Below are 24,083 nucleotides of genomic sequence, written 5' to 3'. Positions count from 1 at the left end.
ACACTGCGTGATTTCAAGACTTATTATAAAGGTAGAGTAATCAAGCCAATGTAGTATTCTGTAAGGTCAGATGTATAGATCAATGAAACAGAATAGAAAGTTCAGAAACAGACCTATACATATATAACTAAGTGATTTTTTATGAAGGTGCCACGACAACTCAATGAGGGAAAAACTGTCTTTCCAACAAAGAGTGCTGGAACAATTGAAAATCCATATGCAAACGAACAAAAAAACCCAAAAATCAGAAAACAAACTGAACCTCCACCCTGAACAAGCCACCTCAATGAGAAGCCCGAGCACCGCAACAAAGAGTAGCCCCCCACTGTCTGCAACTAGAGAAAGCCTGTGCGCAGCAACAAAGACCCAGCGCAGCCAAAAATAAATAAAATAAAATAAATACATTTATATATATATATATATATATAAAATAAAACAGAAATGGAATCTACAGACTTGGAAGAACTTTTTGGAAATGACATATATGTTAGAGAATTTGTTTCCAAAATATATCAAGGGCTCTTATAACCCAATATAAATATGGGCTTGATATGAACACTTTTCAAAAAAAAAAAAATGAATGCTAAAAGGCACATGAAAATATGCTCAATATCATTAGTCATTAAGAAAAGGCAAGTTAAAATAATCATGAGATACTACTACATACCGAGAAAAATAACTAAAGTTAAACAGACTGACAATACTAAGTGCTGACAAAGATGTAGGACAACTGGAACTCTGATACATTGCCAGGAGGGATGCAAAATGACATAGCACTTGGGAAAACAATTTCACAGCTTTTTATGAAGTTAAATCTATGCTTTCCATATGACCCAGCAATCCCAGTTCCAGCTCAAGGGAAATGAAAATATGTCCACACAAAGACTTGTACATGAATGATTAAAACAGGCTTATTCACAATAGCCCAAACTGAGACTATGCCAAATGGCCATTATGTGGTAAAGGAATTTAAAAAGATTGTTATATTAATATAGATATATAAATATTTATGTATCCATACATTGGAATATCAGTCAGCAATACAAATGAAAAAACTAATGGATCAATATTCAAAAGCTTTATGCTAAGTGAAATAAGCCAGACAAAAGGCTACATCCTATAGGATTCCATTTTCGTGACATTCTGGAAAATTCAAAACTATAGTGACAGAAAGCAGATCTGTGACTACCAAAGTCTAGAGGGAGGTGTGACGGAAATGACTACAAAGGTGCATGAGGAAACTTTTGGGGGTTATGAAAATATTCTCTACCTTGATTGCAGTGGTAACTGACTATATGTATTTGTCAAGCCTCATCAAACAATATGTTTTAAAAAGAGAAATTTCACTGTATGTGAATTATACCTCAATAAACCTCTCTTCAAAAAATTATGTTATAGAGAAAAAAAAAATTATGTTATAGGGACTCCCCTGGTGGTGCAGTGGTTAAGAATCCACCTGCCAATGCAGGGGACACAAGTTCGAGCCCTGGTCGAGGAAGATCCCACATGCCGCGGAGCAACTAAGCCCGCGCGCCACAACTACTGAGCCTGTGCTCTAGAGCCCGCAAACCACAACTACTGAAGCCCGCACACCTAGAGCCATGCTCCGCAACAAGAGAAGCCACTGCAATGAGAAGCCTGTGCACCACAATGAAGAGTAGCCCCCACTCGCCACAACTAGAGAAAGCCCGCACGCAGCAACGAAGACCCAACGCAGCCAAAAATAAATAAAAAATAAATTAAAAAAAAATTATGTTATAAAAGATCTCAGAATTGGAGAAAGATGACACTCATTAGTATGTATAAGTTCAACCATGCCGGTAAAAACAGCTGACAATGTGTGATGCGTCTACTTGAGAGTCATACTGAAATTTAAAAACTCTAACACCCTCTAATTTGCACTTTTGGACAAACAGAATGTGAACACATCTATCTGCAAGGATCTAAAAACATAATACCAATTAAAAATGATTGACTTACATAAAAAAAGATTATTTGTAGCAATTATGTAGGAACACCATGGAAAAAGCTGGCAACAAAGATGAATATATAAAACTCCTTTAAATGAGAAAGTGTAATATATATTATACTCCCTCATCAGAGTATACCCATATATAGAAAAGGGTCGATATATGAACAGGTATAATAGTGTTCATTATACTACTGTTTACTTTGAATATGTCTGAATTTTTCCATAATAGAGATTAAAAATTAAATGGCAAAGACATGTTGCAGTATGCAAATAAGCTGCTTAAGTTAAAAAAATTAAATACATTAAATAATTTGTATCAAGACAAACACATGATGGCCCAGCAATGAGTACCTTGGCAATAGCAGTTTGCTTAAACATGCGAGTAATCAACCCCATGACAGTCTTGGTGGCACCTGAATTTGGAGCTCTCATTAATTTTTCCCACTCTTCAAAGCTGGAATTCAATTCCTATGTAGGAGAAAATAATGTTTAGAAATACAGCATAAAGAACATAGCAATTAATTCAATAATGAATCATGTCCTACTTATTTTTTTATATAGAAATATATATATATGAAGAAAAATTCCCAAAGGTGCCAGTATGTTGATTTAAAAAACATCAATCAGTGTGGAGGTAGGTCAGACACATGTTTACGCTAATGACAGACAGCAATGACAAGGTGTGGGAGGAAACCAAGCCCCTTGCTAACATCATATATCAAACAACTGCAGCCTTCTCTTACAGAGGAGCATGTAGTAAAGTAAAAATAAAAATTTAAGAAAACTTTTAAATAAAATTTTTATGTAAAAACAAAAACTTAACTCACAGTAGCAAAAATATATATGGTAGCAAAGCATTTTTTACTAAAAGCATTGAATTTATTTAAATAAGCATAAAGACTTGGGGAATATTAGTTAAATAAAATGTAACATAGTCATATATTAACACTTATTTTTCTTTTGTTAAAATAATGGATACAGAAAATCAGATCGTTTTTATTTTACCAATAATATATTGCTCAATGTTTACAAAATTCTTAGTCTCAGCTTTCAAGACAAAACAAGGCAATAAACAGTCTTTGTTGACAAAGTTATATCCAGATTTGAAGAAATTTCAGAGACTATAAAAGCACTGTACTCTCCAAAAGTAAATGTAGACAAGGATTACCTAATCCTGTATTACCAATTCTGGTTTCTAATATGTTGAACTTTACATCTTACAACATGATCACAGAGTTTTAGGATTTCAAGAACAGGGGGCTGGATCCAAATTATCCTAGAAGACAGCTACTCATACTTAAAAAAAAAAAAATCCTACAGCAAGAAAAAGAACTTCCCTTGCTAATTATTGGGCTTCACACCCTACATATACTTAGAATTCTTTTTTTTTTTTAACATCTTTATTGGAGTATAATTGAGTTACAATGGTGTGTTAGTTTCTGCTTTATAACAAAGTGAATCAGTTATACATATACATATGTCTCCATACCTCTTCCTTCTTGCGTCTCGCTTAGAATTCTTAATACTAAGTCTATGTTGCAATTGAAGTGCTTTTTTTCTCTATTTAGCAGAAATATATTTTTTAATGACTAAGATACTAAATCTTTTCACATTATTTGATGACTAAATTTAAATTCTTCCTGCTCTCTTCTTGAAATGATACAAAGCCAATTCATATGGCTCTATTAATTAAACCTATTTTAAGAAAGTGGACTTTTCCTTCTGTGAAATATGAAATATGTGCTATCTTTCACAGTATAATTTAAAATGATTTCAAATAAGACTCTCAATCAAACACGGGTTCTCACCTTGGCTGCTGCTGATGGAAGATCAAATGGAATACGCTGTCTGATTTTAGGGGGCAGCTGGGTTAAAACTTCAGCCTTTAATCTTCTAATCATTATGTCACTTAATAGCTGATGAAGTTCATTAAGATTTGATGCCCCTCTGCAATCCCACTGAGGTCTTTTACCAAAATATCTGTTAATATAAAGAAAACACATGTAGCAAAGCTGAACTTTAGAGTAAGAAAACAATTTATCCAGTGTGTTCTTCCTTTTAATGATAAGGAGCCATGATGCTGTTTATTTCTTTTTTTCTTTTAAGATTTCTTTTTTTTTTTTGATGTGGACCATTTTTAAAGTCTTTATTGAATTTGTTACAATATTGCTTCTGTTTTTACGTTTTGGTGTTTTTGGCCGCGAGGCATGTGGGATCTCAGCTCCCTGACCAGGGATCGAACCCACTCCCTCTGCATTGGAAGGCGAAGTCTTAACCACTGGACAGCCAGGGAAGTCCCTTTACTTTTATTTTTGAATGCAAATTAGTTTCAAAAAGCTCAGCTTTAGAAATAGTAATGAATAAGATTACACATTACTCTCAGCTGTAGTAAATGTTAGTGTTTAAACACAGTGTTTATACTGAGTTAATAAAAGGGTGGGATGAACTGATAACTCTGAATACCACTGGCATTTTGGATGACCTTACACGTGGCAGTGTGTTTAGCAGATCTAGCCCTAAATAAGCACTAACTGCAAGTACACCAGCCAGTATACGTAACAACCAAAACCAGCTAAAATGATTTCCACAAATTCTAGGAGGCAATATTATCTCCCATTGAACTGTTAAGGAGAGCAAATAGATCACTTGGTGATCTCTTCTTCCTTTGAACCACTGGACTGACAGCAAAGGAAAAAAAAAAAGGTACAAATGCACTATGAAAGAGAGATGGGAGAGAAAACATCAGAGGATAAGTGATTTCAACAAACGTTTGTAAGTCAGACAGACAAGCGGTAGCTGACCCGATAAAAGAAAGTAAGCTACAACTTAAAATGTTTGCAGTGGGGAACTTATCCTCTAGATCTCTGAGAAGATCAGGAGTTGGAAGCACCAAGCCCCGGGGTAGGTATTAAATCTAGTGGACCTATTGAACTTAGGCTTCAGGACAGCTGGCCTAATAGCATCCCTGAATCACTGTGACAACCCCACACAAATCCACAAAATTCCCAATCATCTTCCAGGGGCCAATACTACTAAAAATAGCTACTAGAGAATAATTAACAAAGGAAAAATTCCTGATAGGTTGTATTATAATTACTAATATTAAAAATTAAATAACTTCATTTTAGTGGGATTTGGTGGTATATAATGCAAACAGTGTCATTTTGAGGAACTTGGCTGACATTGATTATTTTTTGGTTTAATGTATTTTGATAGCAAACATACAGGAATAGTACCAAAAACATTAAAATCGTGTATTTGCATGTAGAATTGATTAGAAAAGTATAGTGAATGGATGGAACTACTGTATGATAAAATGACAGACACCACTTAGTTGTCATCAATAAGAAATGTATTTGTTTTAAAAAACTAAGGTCTGGCATTGTAAAAAATTTAATAGGTTTAGTTATAATTGTTATAAATTGAATTACTGAAACTTGTTTATTGAAATATTTTGACTTCCTTTAATGCTTTATGTCTCCATATTTATATTAAAACTTTATACACTAATGAAAATGGAAAAATACTTGCCAATAACCGATTCTGTCACCTATTTTTCCATTCACAATCAAGATACTTAAGCACATTTTGACCTCACGGTAAAAAAAAAAAGAAAAAAAAATCTAATTTTTGTCAATGATATCTCAATAAAACTGGAAAAAAAACCTGAACAGGAAAAAAATCTAATGTTTAGGACTACAGAAAATGAGAAAAAGATGTTGGGTCTTCTTTTGTTGCCATTAAAATGAATTCTTAAGCACATTCTCCACCTCTGCAACACATTGGGCAAGTGTACAACATGCTAAGTGAAGGTCTTTTGGCACAATTATTCCACTTTGGTACAGACAGCACACAGGTGTTGTCACACAGGCTAACCACACTGGCCTCACTTGCCTCCTGCAGAGCACAAAATAGTTGAGCACCACATGCACAGGTCTGTTTTGAAGTCAGAGCCATCTAATTTCAGATGCCACACACTACCAGTACCAGGCCTGTAACAATGAGGTTTCTTCACCCCTCCAGGAGAAGGCACTCTATTGAGAGAAGCTTTTGTAGCCAGTTGCCTCCTGGGTGCTTTGCCACTGGTTGATTGCAAGCACTATGCTTGGTGTAAATGATGGTTTAGAGAAATCCTTTCATCCACCCTCCCTAATCCTCACTCCTTCTCTTTTAGCTGGAGTCAGACCCCTTGAGGTGGTATTGACTTTAAAGAGTGTTGGCAACACCACATGATTCTGAGCCCCCAGACTCAAGTTTGGGGTGCAAAAGGCAAATGAGAAGGGGAGGGAGGGCTAAGAGATGCCACCTGTAAACACCTGGTCTCTTCCCCTTAAATTTGATGTAAATCATACATACTTTTTGGAATATCCTATTCTTTCTTAAAAACAGCTTTACGAAGATATAATTCATAATTCCATACAATTCACCCACTTAAAGTGTACAATTCAATAACGGTTTCTAGTATATTCACAGATATGTGCAACTACCACCATCACAGTAAATTTTAGAACATTTTCATCATCTCAAGAAGGAACCTCGGGCTTCCCCGGTGGCGCAGTGGTTAAGAATCCGCCTGCCAATGCAGGGGACACGGGTTCGAGCCCTGGTCCGGGAAGATCCCACACGCCGCGGAGCAACTAAGCCCGTGCGCCACAACTACTGAGCCTGCTCTCTAGAGCCCGCGAGCCACAACTACTGAGCCTACGCTCTAGAGCCCGTGAGCCACAACTACTGAAGCCCGCGTGCCTAGAGCCCGTGCTCCGCAATGAGAAGCCACTGCAATGAGAAGCCTGCGCACCACAATGAAGAGCAGCCCCCGCTTGCCGCAACTTGAGAAAGCCTGCACGTAGCAACGAAGACCCAACGCAGCCAAAAATAAATAAATAAAACAAATAAATTTATTAAGGGAAAAGAAGGAACCTCGTATCCTTTAGCTATCACTCCCTTAACCGCTGTCCTGTCTACCCAGCCCTAAGCAACCACTAATCTATTTTCTGTCTCTAAAGATTTTCCTATTCTGAATTTTCATATATATGGAATCATACAGCACTGTATAGTCTTTTGTGACTAGCTTCTATTACTTAGCATAATATTTTCAAGATTCATCCATGTTGTAGCAAATAATATTCCATTGTATGGATATACCACATTTTGTTTATTCATTTATCTGTTGATAGACATTTGGGTTGTTTCCAACTTTGGGCTTTTATAAACAATGCTGCTATCAAAATTCATGTACAAGTTTTTTTGTGGACATATACTTTCATTTCTCTTGGGTATATACCTAGGAGCTGAATGGCTGGCTTGCACGGTAATTCTCTGTTTAATCATTTGAGGAAGTGCTAGACTGTTTTCCAGAGTAGCTAGACCAGTTTACATTCCAACCAGCAGTGTTCAAGGATTCCAATTTCTCCACATCTTCATCAACACTTGTTATGTGACTTTTTGAGTTTAGCCATGCTAGTGGGTATGAAGTGGTATCTCACTGAGGTTAGCCATGCTAGTGGGTATGAAGTGGTATCTCACTGAGGTTTCGATTTCTATTTCTCTGATGACTAATGATGTCAAGCATTTTTTTTTCATGTGCTCATTGGCCATTTGTATGTCTTTGTTGGAGAAATGTCTATTCAAATACTTTACCCATTTTTGAATTTGGTTGTCATACTGAGTTGTACGAATTCTTAATATATCTAGATACAAGTCCCTTATAAAATGTATGATTTACAAACAATTTCTCCTATTCTGTGGGCTGTCTTTTCATTTGTTTCTATTTACAATTTTGTTTGCTTAAGCTACCATTTATTTCAGATGTTAAGTCCTAATGTTATTTAACTTGTTGTGTTAAATAACATTAGAAGTGGGACCTTATAGCATGTTGGGAAGAATGGTGCACACTGTGAATAAAGAAAGGTGACCAGTCTTTCCCTAATAGGAGCTATTCACCATCTACTTTTATTGTAGCCACTCAAACTTACTTTTGTATAGATGGCTGCCTATAGCATTTAGCTGCTGGTTTTTATTTTAGAACTATATTCTTAATGAACTTTTAAAAAATCAAAGTGACACATGCAATAGTTTTTAAACTTCAAATAAAAAGACTTCCAAGCAAATAGGGTCATTAAGTTCAGGCTTTGATTTATCCTCTTTGCTTCAAACTCAGGATAGGTAAAATATAAAGAGAAAACAAAAATCCACATTTGGGGATAAAGACAAGGTAAGTGCCTCTGTAGTCCAGAAACAGAACAAAAATGTAAAGACAAGAGCAGGGTTAAAGCCATGAAGCTGCTGTTTTATGTTTAAGAGAAGGCAGTAAGAATCAAGAATCAGGGTTGCAAGGACAAAGTATTTTTGGTACAGTGTTAATATAAAATGGATTTTCTAGGAACCATAAATGCTGTTAACACAAAAGAATATTCTACTTTGCTTTATTAGAAAATTAACCCAAAGTTGTTTGCCACTTTGGAAAATCATGTCACTGGCAACAGTGACACTGAAGTAGCTGCCTTGCAAACACACATAGCTATATTAGCTTGTATTTGTAGAGCAAGTGTTTATAATGATTCCATACAGACATCAACTTTCATCAGTTTTATGATTCAGATCCCCCCCTTTAATATCTCTGAAATTCACAGAGATCTATTAGTTTAATTGTAGCAGTTCTTCCCTTAGTGGTATGTAAAATAATACTGCATATTATAATCAAGGCTGTCTTAGATTCAATAAAATCCAGTATATAAATATACTTATTTCACTCTTTTTAAAACTGACTTCCAGTGTAGTCATTCCTATCTAATGATTATACAGACAAGATGGTGCAGTAGAAGGATGTGAGCTCACCTCTTCTTAAAGAAACACCAAAATCACAACTAACTGCTGAACAACCATTGACAAAAAAAGTTGGAACCTACCCAAAAAGATACCCCACATCCAAAGACAAAGAAGAAGCCACAACGAGATGTAGGAGGGGCACAACTGTGATAAAATCAAATCCCATACATGCCAGGTGGGCAACCCACAAGCTGGAACATAATTATACCACAGAAATTCTCCCACAGGAGTGAAAGTTCTGAGCCCCACGTCAGGCTCCCCAGCCAGAGAATCTGGCTTTGAAGGTCAGTGGGGTTTGACTGCAGGAATTCCACAGGACTGGGGGAAACAGAAACTTCAGTCTTGGAGAGCACACACAGGGTCTCATGAGCACCAGGACCTAGGGGAAAAAAATCAGTGACCTCATAAGAGACTGGGCCAGACTTATTTGCTAGTATTGGAAGGTCTCCTGCGAAGGCGGGGAGCAGCTGTGGCTCACTGTGGGGACAAGGACACGGGTGGCGGTAGTTCTGAGAAGTACTCATTGGTGTGAACCCTCCTGGAGGCCACCATTTTCTCACCAAGACCTGGCCCCAGCCAACAGTCTGCAGGCTCCAGTGCTGGGACGCCTCAGGCCAAACAACCAACAGGGTGGGAACACAGCCCCACCCATCAGCAGACAGGCTGCTTAAAGTCTTCTAAGCACACAGCTTCCCAATAAACACACCCCCTGACATGGCTCTGCCCACCAGAGGGACAAGAACCAGCTCCACCCACCAGTGGGCAGGTACCAGTCCCTCCCCGCAGGAAGCCTGCATAGCCTCTTAGACAGCCTCATCCATGAGGGGGCAGACAGCAGAAGCAAGAAGAACTATAACCCTGCAGCCTGTGGAACGAAAACCACAATCACAAAAAGTTAGACAAAATGAGACAGCAGAGGAATATGTCCCAGATGAAGGAACAAGACAAAACCCCAGAAGAACATATGTCCCAGATGAAGGAACAAGACAAAACCCCAGAAGAACAACTAAGTGGAGAGAGTCAATCTACCTGAAAAAGAATTCAGAGTAATGATAGTACAGATGATACAACATCTCAGAAAAAGAATAGAGGCACAAATCAAGAAAATACAAAATCAAAAGATTTATAGACAAGCAAAAGCTAAGAGAATTTAGCACCACCAGACCAGCTTTGCAACAAATGCTAAAGGAACTTCTCTAGGTGGAAAAGACCACAACTAGAAACAAGAAAATTACAAATGGAAAAGCTCCTATCTATTTACATTCAAAAATACATATTATTTTATTTAGTTTGCATAATTTTAATTTTTCCCCTGTGTTATGCTGGGTTGTATTAGTTTTTTAAAAAATTACCAGTAGACATAGATTATTATATCTATGTATTTTGTTTCAGTATTAGGGGAGCATTACACAATATTTATTACAAGACGTGGGCATTAGGTCAATAGGGTTGAGAAACACTGCTCTACAATACTACTACTTCCCTGCTCTCATTATGGTCATTTACACCTATTATGTACTATATATGTAAGACTAAGTTCTGAGAAAAAAAGTTATTTAATATTTGTGCATGTCAATCTTAAACACAAAGTAAATAAATAAAAGCCCATAAGGAGCAATAAAGACCAAATAAAGTAAACGAACAAACAAAACCCCCACAACATTTGAGGAAGATGAATGCACAAGATCTTAAATGCCTTAAATTAGAAAACTGTAAGTATTATGAAGGTAAATGTAACATGACATGCAGTACAACATAGCTACAAAGATGGCAGAAGAGTGACTCTTACCACAAATAAAATGTGAAGAAATAGCTCATAAGCTAAAAAAAGGTATTAAATGGAACTCCTCATACAGTCAAATTCTCTTTACCTGGATAGGTGTACACCAAGGCACGTTGGTAGTTATGAATTACTCCATCTCCTACCTTCTAATTGTTCCCACACAACACTAAGTTGAGTTTCTAAAATGCAAATTATATTATTCCCTTCCTTAAAAACTTTCAAGAAAAATATGAGCAATGATGTTTCCCTCTTCCAATACCATAAACTCTTTATTTTTAAGATTTATTTATTTGTTTGTTTAGTTATTTATTTATTTTGGCTGCACTAGGTCTTCATTGCAGTATGCAGGATCTTTTTTTTTTTTAAAGATTTATTATTTATTTATTTATTTAATTTATTTTTGTCTGTGTCAGGTCTTAGCTGTGGCATACAGGCTCTTTGTTGCAGTGCGTGGGCTTCTCTCTGGTTGTGGCGTGCGGGTTTTCTCTTCTCTAGCTGTGGCAGGCAGGCTCCAGGGCACGTGGCCTCTGTAGTTGTGGTGCACAGGTTCCAGAGCACATGGGCTCTGTAGTTTGCAGCACGTGGGCTCCAGTTGCGGCATGTGGGCATAATTGCCACATGGCATGTGGGATCGTAGTTCCCTGACCAGGGATCAAACCTGTGTCCCCTGCATTGTAAGGCGGACTCTTTGCCACTGGACCACCAGGGAAGTCCCCAGGATCTTTTTTAGTAGTAGCATGTGGACTTCTTAGTTGCAGCATGCAGACTTCTTAGTTGCAGCATGCAGAGTTCTTAGTTGTGGCATGCAGACTCTTAGTTGCTGCATGCAAACTCTTAGTTGCGGTATGCATGTCAGATCTAGTTCCCTGACCAGGGATCGAACCCAGGGCCCCTGCATTGGGAGCATGGAGTCTTACCCACTGGACCACCAGGGAAGTCCCTCTTATGGTTTTTAAGTGTTCTTAAAAATTCAGCTTGGAAATACGATCCTAAACTAGGAGTCTCTCATGCTTTATCAGTTTTATGAGATTAGATGATAGTCATAAAACATCACTAAATATGGGAAATTAGTTATCAGTTTCTCTTCCTATTATCTCATACTCTCTCAATTGTCAGCCCCAGACTCATAATCATGAAAGTTATGAGTGAAATAATAATGACTGAAAATTTCCCCTAGTTAATGTCAGATACCAAACCACAGATCCAGAAAGCTTAGAAAATATCAAGCAGGATAAACACCCAAAAAACCACACCCAGGCATACCACATTCAAACTTCAGAAAATCAAAAATAAGGGAAAAAACATTGAAAGAAGTCAGGAAATAAAATAAAACACCTTACATATATGGGAGCAAAAATAGGAATTATATATAACTTCTCCTCTGAAACGAAAGCAAGAAGAGAGTAGAGTAAAATATTTAAAGTGTTCAGAGAAAACTCCACCACCCTAGAATTCTGTACCCTGCAAAATTATCCATCAAAATTCAAGGTGAAACAAAGACTTTCTCAGACAAACAAAAATCGAGGGGATTTGTTCATAAGACCTGCTTTGCAAGAAATATTAAATGAAGATCTTCACTGGGATGACGTGAGACGGTGGCATGGACATATATACACTACCAAATGTAAAATAGATAGCTAGTGGGAAGCAGCCACATGGCACACGGAGATCAGCTCGGTGCTTTGTGACCACCTGGAGGGGTGGGATAGGGAGGGTGGGAGGGAGACACAAGAGGGAGGACAAATGGGGATATATGTATATGTATAGCTGATTTACTTTGTTATATAGCAGAAACTAACACACCATTGTAAAGCAATTATACTCCAATAAAGATGTTAAAAAAAAAAAAAAGAACCAAGTGAGGAAAATAAAAGTCTCTGTGAAGAGAAAATGAATAAATAAATGAAGATCTTCAGAAAGCAAAAAATGATATAGGTCAGAATATCAGATCTACATAAAGAAGGCAAAAGAATTGGAGAACGAATGAGTGAAAGTAAAATAAAAACTTTTAGATCTAACAGATCACAGTTTGCTCAAAATAATAATAGCAATGGTGTATTCCATTATCTCTCTCTATATATGCTTATGTATAACTGAAATGAGTGACAGCAATGATACAAGGTACCAGAGGGAAGAATGAGGATTATTTTGTTAATATAAGACACTTGCACTACTCATGAAGCAGTAGAGTGTTGCTAGACCATGGTATGGTGATGACTTTTTAGATACAATACCAAAGGCATGATGTATAAAAGAAATAATTGATAAGCTGGATGGACTTCATTAAAATTAAAACTTCTGCTCTTTGAAAGACAATGTGAAGAGAATGGAAAGATAAACCCCAGACTGAGAAAAATATTTGCAAAAGACACACTAATGAAGGACTATCATCCAAAATATGCAAAGAACTCTTAAAACCCAAGAATAAGAAAACAAGTAACTCAATTTTAAAATGGCAGGACTTCCCTGGTGGCGCAGTGGTTGAGAATCTGCCTGCCAATGCAGGGGACACGGGTTCAAACCCTGGTCCGGGAAGATCCCACATGCCACGGAGCAACTAAGCCCATGCACCACAACTACTGAGCCTGTGCTGTGCAGCCTGTGCACCGCAACTACTGAGCCCACGTGCTGCCACTACCGAAGTCCGCGCACCTAGAGCCCGTGCTCCGCAACGAGAAGCCCGCAAACCACAATGAAGAGTAGTCCCCCCTTCCCGCAACTAGAGAAAGCCCGCGTACAGCAACGAAGACCCAACGCAGCCAAAAATAAATAAATAAATAAATAAATTTTTTTTAAAAAATGGCAAAAGACCTGCACAGACATCTCACCAAGAAAGATATACAGATTTCAAGTAAGCATATGAAATGATTTACATCATAAGTCATTAGGGAACTGCAAATTAAAACAATGAGATACCACTACACATCTATTAGAATGGTTAAAATCCAAAACACTGACGACACCAAATGCTGACAAGGATGTGGAGCAATAGGAAATCTCATTCATTGCTGGCGGGAATGCAAAATGGTAGAACTATCAAGTCATGAAAAAATGTGGAGGAAACTTAAATGCATATAACTAAGTGAAAGAAGTTAATATGAAAAGGCAACACTATAAGATTCCAACCAAATAACATTCTTGAAAAGGCACTATGGAGACACTAAAAAGATAAATGGTTGCTAGGGCTTACAGGGGAGGGAGAGATGATTAGGTAGAACACAGAGAATCTTTAGGGCAGTGAAACTATTCTAACAAAGGTGGATACATGCCACTGCACCTTTGTCAAAACCCATAGAATGTGTAATATCAAGAGTCACCCCTAATGTAAACTGTGGACATAGGGTGATAATGATGTGTCAATGGAGTTCAATGATAGTACAAATGTGCATTGTGTTGCAGAATTTCAGTAGTGTGGGAGGTTGTGCATTTGTGAGGACAGGGGGTATATGGGAACTCCCTGTACTTTCTAGTCAATTTTGCTGAGAACCTACAACTGCTCTTAAAAAATAAAGTTTATTAATTTAAAAAAGGGGGTGTTGCATATTTCAGTCTCTACCCTGCACATTTCCAGGATTCCCTCCCCAAAGCCCGCTAGGGCAACAGATCTTCTGAGCTAAGGGTGCCTGCGCTGATGTCAGACTGCTTGAGATCTTGGGCTGGGGAGCTTTTAAGTGCCTAAGGCCAAGGAATTTTCAGAGGCCTATGAGGCTTTTTTTTAATGAAGTAAAAAGAACAAATTTGTGTGTGTGTGTGTGTGTTGGGGAGTATAGTGTACAAAAGCAGGAGATTCTGGGACTAGGAAACATTCCTGACTTTAGGTCTTAGCCATTTCTTTCCTGATCTTTAGTTTCTAAAATGCGTAAAATGTGAAAGTCCACTATTTTGGGGGAATGGCTGAATAAAATGTAGGTCATGCCAAACATGGACTATTAAGCAACTATTCATTAAGAAGCAGTTAGATTATATGTATGGAGTAAGAAAAATGTCAAAGGTATACAATAAATGAAAAACAGAAGTTGTAGAGTAATATGTTTGATATGAAAGATTATGTATATGTATATGTGTGTGTACATGTGTATGTCTGTATAATAATGGAAACAGCTCTGGAAGAATATGCAGCAAAATATAATATTGCTAATCTTGGGGGTAATGGTGGTGGGGATTAAAAGGGTTGACGTAAAAACTTTTTTTTTAACCCCCATTTTGTTTTTAGAGGCATACTTCAGAGATACTGTGGGTTCAGTTCCAGACCACCACAATACAGTGAATATCATAATAAAGCGAGTCACACAAATTTTTTGGTTTCCCAGTGTATATAAAAGTTATGTTTACACTATACTGTAGTCTCTTAAGTGTGCAACAGCATTATGTCTAAAAGAAAAGTACATACCCTAATAAAAATATTTTATTGCTAAAAAATACTAACCATCATCATCTCAGCTTCAGTGAGTCATAATATTTTCGCAATAATAACATCAAAGATCACTGATCACAGACACCATAACAACTAAAATAATAATGAAAACATTTGAAATATTATGAGAATTACCCAAGTGTGACACAGAGACATGAAGTGAGCAAATACCACTGGAAAAATGATGCTGATATACTTGCTTAGATGCAGGGTTGCCAGAACCTTCGATTTATGAAAAAATACAGTATATGAGAAGCACAATAAAGTGAAGCACAATAAAATGAAGTATGCCTGTACTTTGTCTATCTGTTTATAATAAGCAAATAATGCTTTTGTAATTTAAAAAATTCAATTCAGAAAAAAATCACAACAAATTTCACAATTTCAAAAGTTTATAGGGGCTTCCCTGGTGGCGCAGTGGTTAAGAATCCGCCTGCCAATGCAGGGGACACAGGTTCAAGCCCTGGTCCGGGAAGATCCCACATGCCGCGGAGCAGCTAAGCCCGTGCGCCACAACTACTGGGCCTGCGCTCTTGAGCCCGCGAGCCACAACTACTGAAGCCCGCGCGCCTAGAGCCCGTGCTCCGCGACAAGAGAAGCCACTGCAATGAGAAGCCCGCACACCACAACAAAGAGTAGCTCCCACTCGCCGCAACCAGAGAAAGCCTGTGCACAGCAACAAAGACCCAATGCAGCCAAAAATAAAAGTAAATAAATTTATATAAAAAAAAAAGTTTATAAATACCTACACTTGTTTCCAAATCCAGGAAAAGAACACATTTTTATTAATTAACTGGACACACATTTATAATGCTTTTCCCACATTTTCCACTGCTTACCCTTTGATTGCCTCTGTAATATTTTCTTTAAAGAAATAGGATAATTCAAATTTTACTCAAGCATGGATGACCAAATTTTATTTTCTATTAATAATAATTTTTAAAAGTTTCTTTCAGGTTCGTAACTTATCATTACCATGTGTGTAAAATTTTTTGGAATTGTCAAATTTGAAAAAACTTCCATCAAGTTTCTGCTACATATGAGCTGTAAGAATTGGAATTATTTACAGATTAATCCTCTGGCTCTGTACCTTTCAACCTTGCTTGTCTTCCATTACTTATATCCTTCCAGCATGAGTGCCAGAGGACAAGCTCACACTGCAGTACAACTGCCATCCTTGCACTGTGTGTATTCCTGGAAGCCATTGCTACATCGGGATGGCTAGCTATCACCTAAAAATACCTAAAAATGGCAATTACGGAGAACCACATAAACTCAAACTAAATGTACCCCCAATACAGCTTCCTCTTAGCCTGACCCAAAAAATGCTCGCTGACACCCAACACCACCACACAAATATATATATATATACATGTGTGTGTATATATACATACATATATATAAAAATACATATATATATAAATGATGGACTGAAAAAAGATCTTTCAATCTACTGAGATTAAAGTAGCCTACATCTATAAATTTGACAGGACACAAAATTGTGAAAATTGCCGAAGTCCTTCCCAGAGCCTTGAAATGGGCCTATGTAAGTGAGTGATTCTGAAGTTTAAGGTTCATTAGTTTTATGGGAAGGAAAGAAAATTATAAAACAAGTCTGTAAGTACAATGGCAAAGAAGTAAGGTGTATACATGAAAGAGGAAAGGTATAAATGAATAAGAAAAAAATATTTTTTAAAGACCAAGTAGCAGCAGTATGCCTTAGGGTATAATTAAACATTTAAACATAAAGGAAATGTAATTCCTAACAACCTAAAATTAACAACAACAACAACAAAATTTCAAATGTCTCTGAAGAAGTTACAAAACATGAACCTTTAAAACTTCTTTGGAATTAATATAGCCATTTTCTCATTCAGATTTACAAAGTAAGTAAAAACTCGTTTCTCCTTTTCTAAACAATAAACATAAACTTTTTTGTATCTGTCTTTTTGACCATGTATAATTAAAAAGAGGCATTTCTAAATAGGCACTTGATATTAGCTTATGATGATGAAGTTGGAAGTTTATGGCAAAGAACATGCATGCTTATCTGTGTTCATGAACACACAGATGCACACACACACAAGCAAACACAAAGAGTTAACTTTGGACTTTGGAAATTACCCTCTGACTTTTTTTTTTTTAAAGTTGTGTTCCCTTCTGTAGCAATCCCTTTCTTCTACTCCCAGCTCCTGGGAAACACTGATCTGTTTTCTGCTCCTACAGTTTTGCACGTTTCAGAATGGTATATAAATAGAATCATACAGTATGCAGCCTTTTAAATCTGATTTCTTTCACTTTGCATACTGCATGTGAAATTCACCTATGTTATTGAGTGTATTAGTAGTTCATTCCATTTTATTGTGAGTAATATATTCCACTGCATGGATATTTTATCATTTGTTTGTACATTTACCAGTTGAAGGACATCTGGATTGTTTCAAGTTTTAAGTGACTATAAATAAAACTGCTGTAAACATTTGCATACATATTTTTGCATGAACATATGTTTTCATTTATCTTGACTAAATATCCAAAATGGGATCACTGGGTTGTATGTTAAGTGTATGTTTAACTTTATAAGAAATTGGCATACTTTCTCCCAAAGTTCCTATGCCATTTTGCATTCCCATCAGCAATGTATGTCAATTTCAGTTGTTCAGCATCATACATTACCATCATTTGGTATTGTCAGTCTGTAAAAATTTTACCTGTGCTAATGCATGTGTACTGGTATTTATTGTGGTTTTAACTAGCACTTCTCTAATGACTAATGATGTTGAGCATCTTTTCAAGTGCTTATTTGACCTCACCTTATCTTTTTGGTGAGGCCTCTCTTTCAACCATTAAAAATTTTTTTCTCTTTCTTTTATAGTTGAGTTTTGAGAGATTTGATATATTATTTGATATATTCTTTTATAAATTCCTTACATATATTTTAAAATTTATATTTTATAGACATATATGAATATATATATTCCTTTATCAAATATGTGCTTTACAAATATGTGTGTGTGTGTGTGTACCTTTTTTTTTTTTGCCACGCTGAGGGGCATGTGAGATCTTAGTTCCCCAACCAGGGACTGAACCCATGCCCCCTGCAGTGGAAGCGCAGAGTCCTAACCACTGGACCACCAGGGAATTCCCACAAATATTTTCTACTCATCTGTGGCTTGTCCATTCATTCGCTTACCAGTATCTTTGGAAGAGACCTTTTCAATTTTTATGAAGTAAAATTCATCACTTTTATCTTTCACAGTTCATGTTTTTTGTGTCTTATATAAAAAAATGTTTGCCTAACCCAAGATCACAATGTTTTTTTCCTTTATTTTCTTTGAGTTTTATAGTTTTAGGTTTTATATTTTAGTTTACAATCCACTTTTAATTTATTTTTTCAATTTTTAAATTATGGTAAATATACATAACATAAAATTTACCATCTTGACCATTACTAAATATACAGTTCAATGGTATTAAATAAATACATAATGCTATATAACCATCACCACAGGTCATCTCCACAACTCTTTTCATCTTGTAAAACCAAAACTCTATGCCCATTAAATAGTAACTCCTCATTCCCTCTGACCTGCAACCCAGGGCAACCACCATTCTACTTTCTGTCTCTATGATTTTGACTACTCTAAGTACTTCACACATAAGTGGAATCATACAGTATTTGTCTGTTGGAGACTGGTTTATTGCACTTAACATAATGTCCAGGGTTCATTCATGTTGTGGCATATGTCGGAATTTCCTTCTTTTTTAAGACTGAAAATTCCATTGGATGTATAAACCACATTTTGCTAATCTATTCGTCCGTTGATGGACACTTGGTTTGCTTCCATGTTTAACTTATTGTGAGTTACACTGCTATGAACAAGGGAACAAATATCTCTTCAAGACCTTGCTTTTAATTCTTTCGGGTATATACCCAGAAGTGAAATTGCTGAATCATATGGTAATATTAGCTCACTGCCGTCTGGCCTCCAAAGTTTCTGATAAGACATCAGCTGATAATCATTTTAAGGATCGCTTCTATGTGGCAAGTTGCTTTGCTCTTGCTATCAAGATTCTCTTTGTCTTTGTCTTTAGAAAGCTGGATTATAATGTATCTGGATATGGGCCACCTTCAATTTATCTTACTCTGGAGTTTGTTGTGCTTCTTGGATGTTTATAATCATATCTTTCATCCAATTTGGGAAGTTTTTAGTCCTTATTTCTTCAAATATTCTCAGCCCCCTTCTTCTCTCTTCTCTTGGGACTCCACAATCCATCTGCTGCTCTGTTCCATGGTTCACACAGATCCCTTAGGTTCTGTTCACTTTTCTTCATTCTTTTTTCTTTCTATTCCTCAGACTTGAAAATTTCCATTGTCCTATCTTCAAGTTCTCTGATTCTTAATTCTGCTTGCTCAAATGTGCCTTTGAATCCCTCTAGGAAAATTTTCCTTTCAGTTATTTTACTTTTCAGATCCAGGATTTCTTTTTAGGATTCTTTTTTAGGTTTTCTCTTTATTAATATTTCCATTTTGTTCATTCATCATTTTCTGGACTTTCTCCACATCTTCCTTCAGTTCCTTTGAGAATCTCTGAGACAGTTGTTTAAGTCTTTGTCTAGGAGATCTGCCATCAGGTCTTTTCCGGGGCAGTTTCTATTTTATTTTTTTCCTATGAATGGGCCATACTTTCCTCTTTCTTTGTATGCCTTGTCATATTTTTGTTGAAAACTGGACATTTGAATCTAATAATATGGTAACTCTATAAACCAGATTCTCCCCTTCCCCGTGTTCTACTGTTTTTTTTTTTTTTGGTTATTGTTTTTGTTTATTGTGGTTTTGTTTTTCTGTTTTTGTTTTTTATTTTAATTTTTGTAGACTGTCTCTGTGCTAAGGATCCGCCTGAGGTATAAACTTAAGGTCTTTTCAGTTCTTTTCTGAGCCTGTGCCTTTTCCTGAGCATATGTGGTCCCTTTCAAATGTAACCCATGTATACAGTTATTTATTTATTTATTTTTTTAAATAAGAGACTCTTTTTTTTTTAAATTAATTTATTTATTTATGGCTGTGTTGGGTCTTTGTTTCTGTGCGAGGGCTTTCTCTAGTTGTGGCAAGCGGGGGCCACTCTTCATCGCAGCGCGCAGGCCTCTCACTATCACGGCCTCTCTTGTTGCGGAGCACAGGCTCCAGATGCGCAGGCTCAGTAATTGTGGCTCACGGGCCCAGTTGCTCCGCGGAATATGGGATCTTCCCAGACCAGGGCTCGAACCCGTGTCCCCTGCATTGGCAGGCAGATTCTCAACCACTGCGCCACCAGGGAAGCCCTACAGTTATTTTTGAATGTCCTAATGTCTGGCCCCCAAAAGAGGAAAAACAGAAAAGCAAAGGGAGGAGGTAAATGGCACTAGCCTCTTAAATTACCTGGAAGTGACATAATCTGGAGGGGAAAGGGCTTGCAACAATAGGGAAAGGTGAAACAACAATGGATGCTCCCACTTCATCTGCACTTCCGTGATCAGAAGCAGCAATCAGTGATCAGAGTACAGATCTTTGATATTTGGAGAACAGGGGCCTATTTGCCCAGCCTGGCTCCCACAAGCTGTGTGCAAGTTGCTCCAGGAACACGTATATAGCTGTCTGCCACGAGGCTGGAGGTGGGCGATGGGTAGCTGTTACTGCGGCAAGAGTTGGAACTGACTGAAATTAACCACAGTTTATTATCTAAGTCTTCCCCTGGAAGTTGCAAATCTTCAATATACTCCAGACTTTCAAAATACTGACATCAGACAGACTCTGCCAGTGCAATTATTGTCTAGGTGGGGAGACAGATTCCTGATGTTTCCTACTGCACCACTTCCCAGAATCCTCTAAAACCCATTTTTAGTTAAATTTTATTACATAAGGTGTGAGAAATGGACTGAGCTGCTGCTGCTGCTTTTCCTCGTTTCTTTTTTTTTATGCATTTGTATACCTAATTGTTCCAGAAACGTTTGTTGAAAGACAACTTTCTCCATAGGACTGCCTTGCATCCTTGTCAAAAATCAATTGACTACCAGGCTTCCAGGTTGGTGAACACATGGAGACTTCGGGGAGAATGGAGCACCTAGAGAGGGCATGGTAGCTCCACACCCTTTCACCATACCTCGTTCTGTGCATCTCTTCCATCTGGCTGTTCCTGAACACTTAGGACAAAACTGGAATTTCTGGCAAGACTAAGGAGGACCCGGGGAGAAAATTAACCTCAAAGAGTCTAGAGGCCCGGAGCTTAGTTTGAGCCCTTGAGAATCCATGCTTCCCTACCTGACCCTGGAATCTGGCCCTGAAGGTGTTAAGCCAACCTCACAATATCAACCTTGACTTGGATGAATCATCCTGAAAAGAATTAACAAAGGCCTAGAAAAAAACAGCAGAAAGAAACAAATTCAACAGAATCTGGCAGTAAGCTATATACCTCAGGACAAGCAGAAAGTAAGATTTAACATACAATCTTCAGTTCACCATATCTCTTTTTTTCCGCAGGATCCAAGAAGGTGCTGCACAAACAAAACACTCTGTATCTCCCAAGAAATAACTCATGAGACGTTAATGAGAAAATCCCTTCTTCCCAGAGCTTACCCTCATGACACCTTAATTCTGAATAAACTGGACCATAAAAGCAAATCAAGACCTATGTCACCAGACTAAGGACATTCTGAGGCAGGCTGGATTCCTCTCAGTCAACTCCTCTCATTCAATATCTAGAAAACAATGCTCTAGTCTTGTAAAATGGGCTCAGCAGACACAGTACAGGAGAATTCCAACTATTAGTTAATTAAGGGAAGGACTAAGGTTGTAAAAGGGAGTGACAGAGGCACAAAGGGAGAAAACAAAATAAGAGAAACAAAAGGAGATGAAGGAGAGGCAGTTGGGCTGGCATCATAGCCCTGGCTGGAGGCAGAATGCATGGTATAGTAAAAATTCTACTGGTGATTTGATTATTATTGCATTGAATCTATACAACAGTTTGAGAAAAATGGTCATTTCAAAAACATTGAGTCTTGCAGTCCATCAACACAGTATTCCAATTCACTTATTTAAATCGTTCATTTTTTCCTTAATGTTTTAGAGTTTATATATATCTAACTTTTTAAGAAACAGCCAAACTTTTTTTCCAAAGGTGGCTGTAGCATTTTGTTTTCCCACTACAATATATGAGTGTTTAATAACTAAACAATTTGACAAATGATAGAAATTGGAGAAATTTAGAATATTCCATTCTCATATTAAATAATGATAAACCATATATGTAATCCAGTGTGTAGTTCTGGTTCTATCACCCAAGAAGAATACTACAGACTAGAAAACGTTTAGAAATGGGAATAATTTAATGTAAATATGCCAGAGGGAGAAAATGAAGTAGGGAAGTTCTATTATAGGAAGATAGACTGAAAAATTGGAATTATTCAGAGTAAAAACACTAAGAGAGCTTACAAATAGAACTGATAAAGAGCAACAGTCTAGATAAAGAGAACATAAACTTGTTCCCCAAATCCTGAAATATTGGGATGCTCTGAAACTCAAGAAAGGTATCACCATGAAAAGAGCAGACTGTACATTACAACGTAATCAAGCTGCGGAAAAGAGGAATCATCAAATTGGGATTTTTTTTCACCCTAACCATAGTCAGTTGATGGAATGAAAGATATGGAAAATGCTGGAAGGAACATGAAGAATTTATTTCTTCAATGCAGTCAGACAGTTGGTGTTGGAAATGTTTAACATTTAGGGAACTAACTGTAGAGATCAAGAATTTTGGAAAGTCCAGTGTTCTGAGATAAAATATGCTGCTCAGAAGACCTTACATGTTTACCAGTATAACTGGACAATCGAGTGCTCTAAACTTGAAACTGCAGGAAAAAAGAAGAGGCTGCTGTATTGGTTTAAGAGAGTACAGGAATTCAGATGCAGCTGAGCCATGTGCATGGGACAGATGGCTTCTCAAGAGTGTGTTCATCTCCTGTTAGTAAAGCTCTTTGAGCTCTGTAAAAGAGCAGATTCTGAAGCACTAAGAATCAATTCAGTGAAAAGGAGTTCAAATGTGTAGAAGAAATTCACATAGATGGAAGTAATGTTTCATGTTTCTTAAGCAAACCAAATCTTAAGATGTATTTGAGGGACTTCCTCGGTGGTCCAGTGGATAAGACTCCGCACTCCCAATGCAGGGGGCTCGGGTTCAATCCCTAGTCGGGGAACTAGATTATGCATGCATGCCACAACTAAGAGTTTGCATGCCACAACTAAGAAGCCCGCATGCCGCAACTATGAAGCCCGTGTGCCGCAACTAAGAAGCCTACATGCCTCAACTAAAAAAGATCCCACATGCTGCAACTAAGACCTGGCGCAGCCAAAATACATAAATAAATTTTTAAAATTAATTAACTAATTAATTAATTAATTTTATTTTTGGCTGCGTTGGGTCCTTGCTGCTGTGCTCAGGCTTTCTTTTATTTGTGGCGAGCAGGGGCTACTCTTCGTTGCGGTGCGTGGGCTTCTCATTGTGGTGGCTTCTCTTGTTGTGGAGCACAGCCTCTAGGTGCATGGGCTTCAGTAGCTGTGGCATGCGGGCTCAGTAGTTGTGGCACACAGGCTCTAGAGCACAGGCTTAGTAGTTGTGGTGCACGGGCTTAGTTGCTCCACGGCACACGGGATCTTCCCGGACCGGGGCTCGAACCCGTATCCTTTGCATTGGCAGGCAGATTCTTAACACTGCACCACCAGGGAAGCCCCAATAAATAAATATTTTTTTAAAATCACAATGAGATACTACTTTGCACCCATTTAAAAAAAAAAAGGTGCATTTGAATCATCAAAGTAATTGTGGTCAGGACCAAAAACAGGTGAATAAACTGAGGCAAACTACTCACCTAAATAAAGTACTTCTAGAATTACAGAGATAAACAAACATATGAATCCAAGAACTATTTTTCTGGCTACTTAGATAAATTTGGGAGCAAGTTAAAAATCTCCCTGGATCTATGAAAATATATTATGTCACAAAATAACTCAAAATTTTAATGTACCTTAGAAACACCATGAAAATCTGAGATTA

At 37.3% G+C, this 24,083-nt stretch overlaps 1 protein-coding gene across 6 annotated transcripts in view; it reads right to left on the bottom strand.

Annotated features, from left to right (window-relative positions):
* Positions 1–24,083, bottom strand: part of ZRANB3 (zinc finger RANBP2-type containing 3) — a 280,181-nt gene that overhangs the window by 86,432 nt on the left and 169,666 nt on the right. For all 6 annotated transcript variants that reach the window (XM_068545216.1, XM_068545215.1, XM_068545218.1 and 3 more), the window contains 2 exons: positions 3,781–3,952; positions 2,324–2,440 (listed from right to left, as the gene is read on the bottom strand). In XM_068545216.1, coding sequence (XP_068401317.1) covers positions 2,324–2,440; positions 3,781–3,952 — 289 coding nt within the window. The remainder of the gene's footprint in view (positions 1–2,323; positions 2,441–3,780; positions 3,953–24,083) is intronic.

This window comes from Eschrichtius robustus, chromosome 5 (genome assembly GCF_028021215.1).
Source record: "Eschrichtius robustus isolate mEscRob2 chromosome 5, mEscRob2.pri, whole genome shotgun sequence".
Classification (NCBI taxonomy): domain Eukaryota; kingdom Metazoa; phylum Chordata; class Mammalia; order Artiodactyla; family Eschrichtiidae; genus Eschrichtius; species Eschrichtius robustus.
Note: the sequence above shows the minus strand (reverse complement) of the source record. Positions and strands in the feature narration are given on the sequence as shown.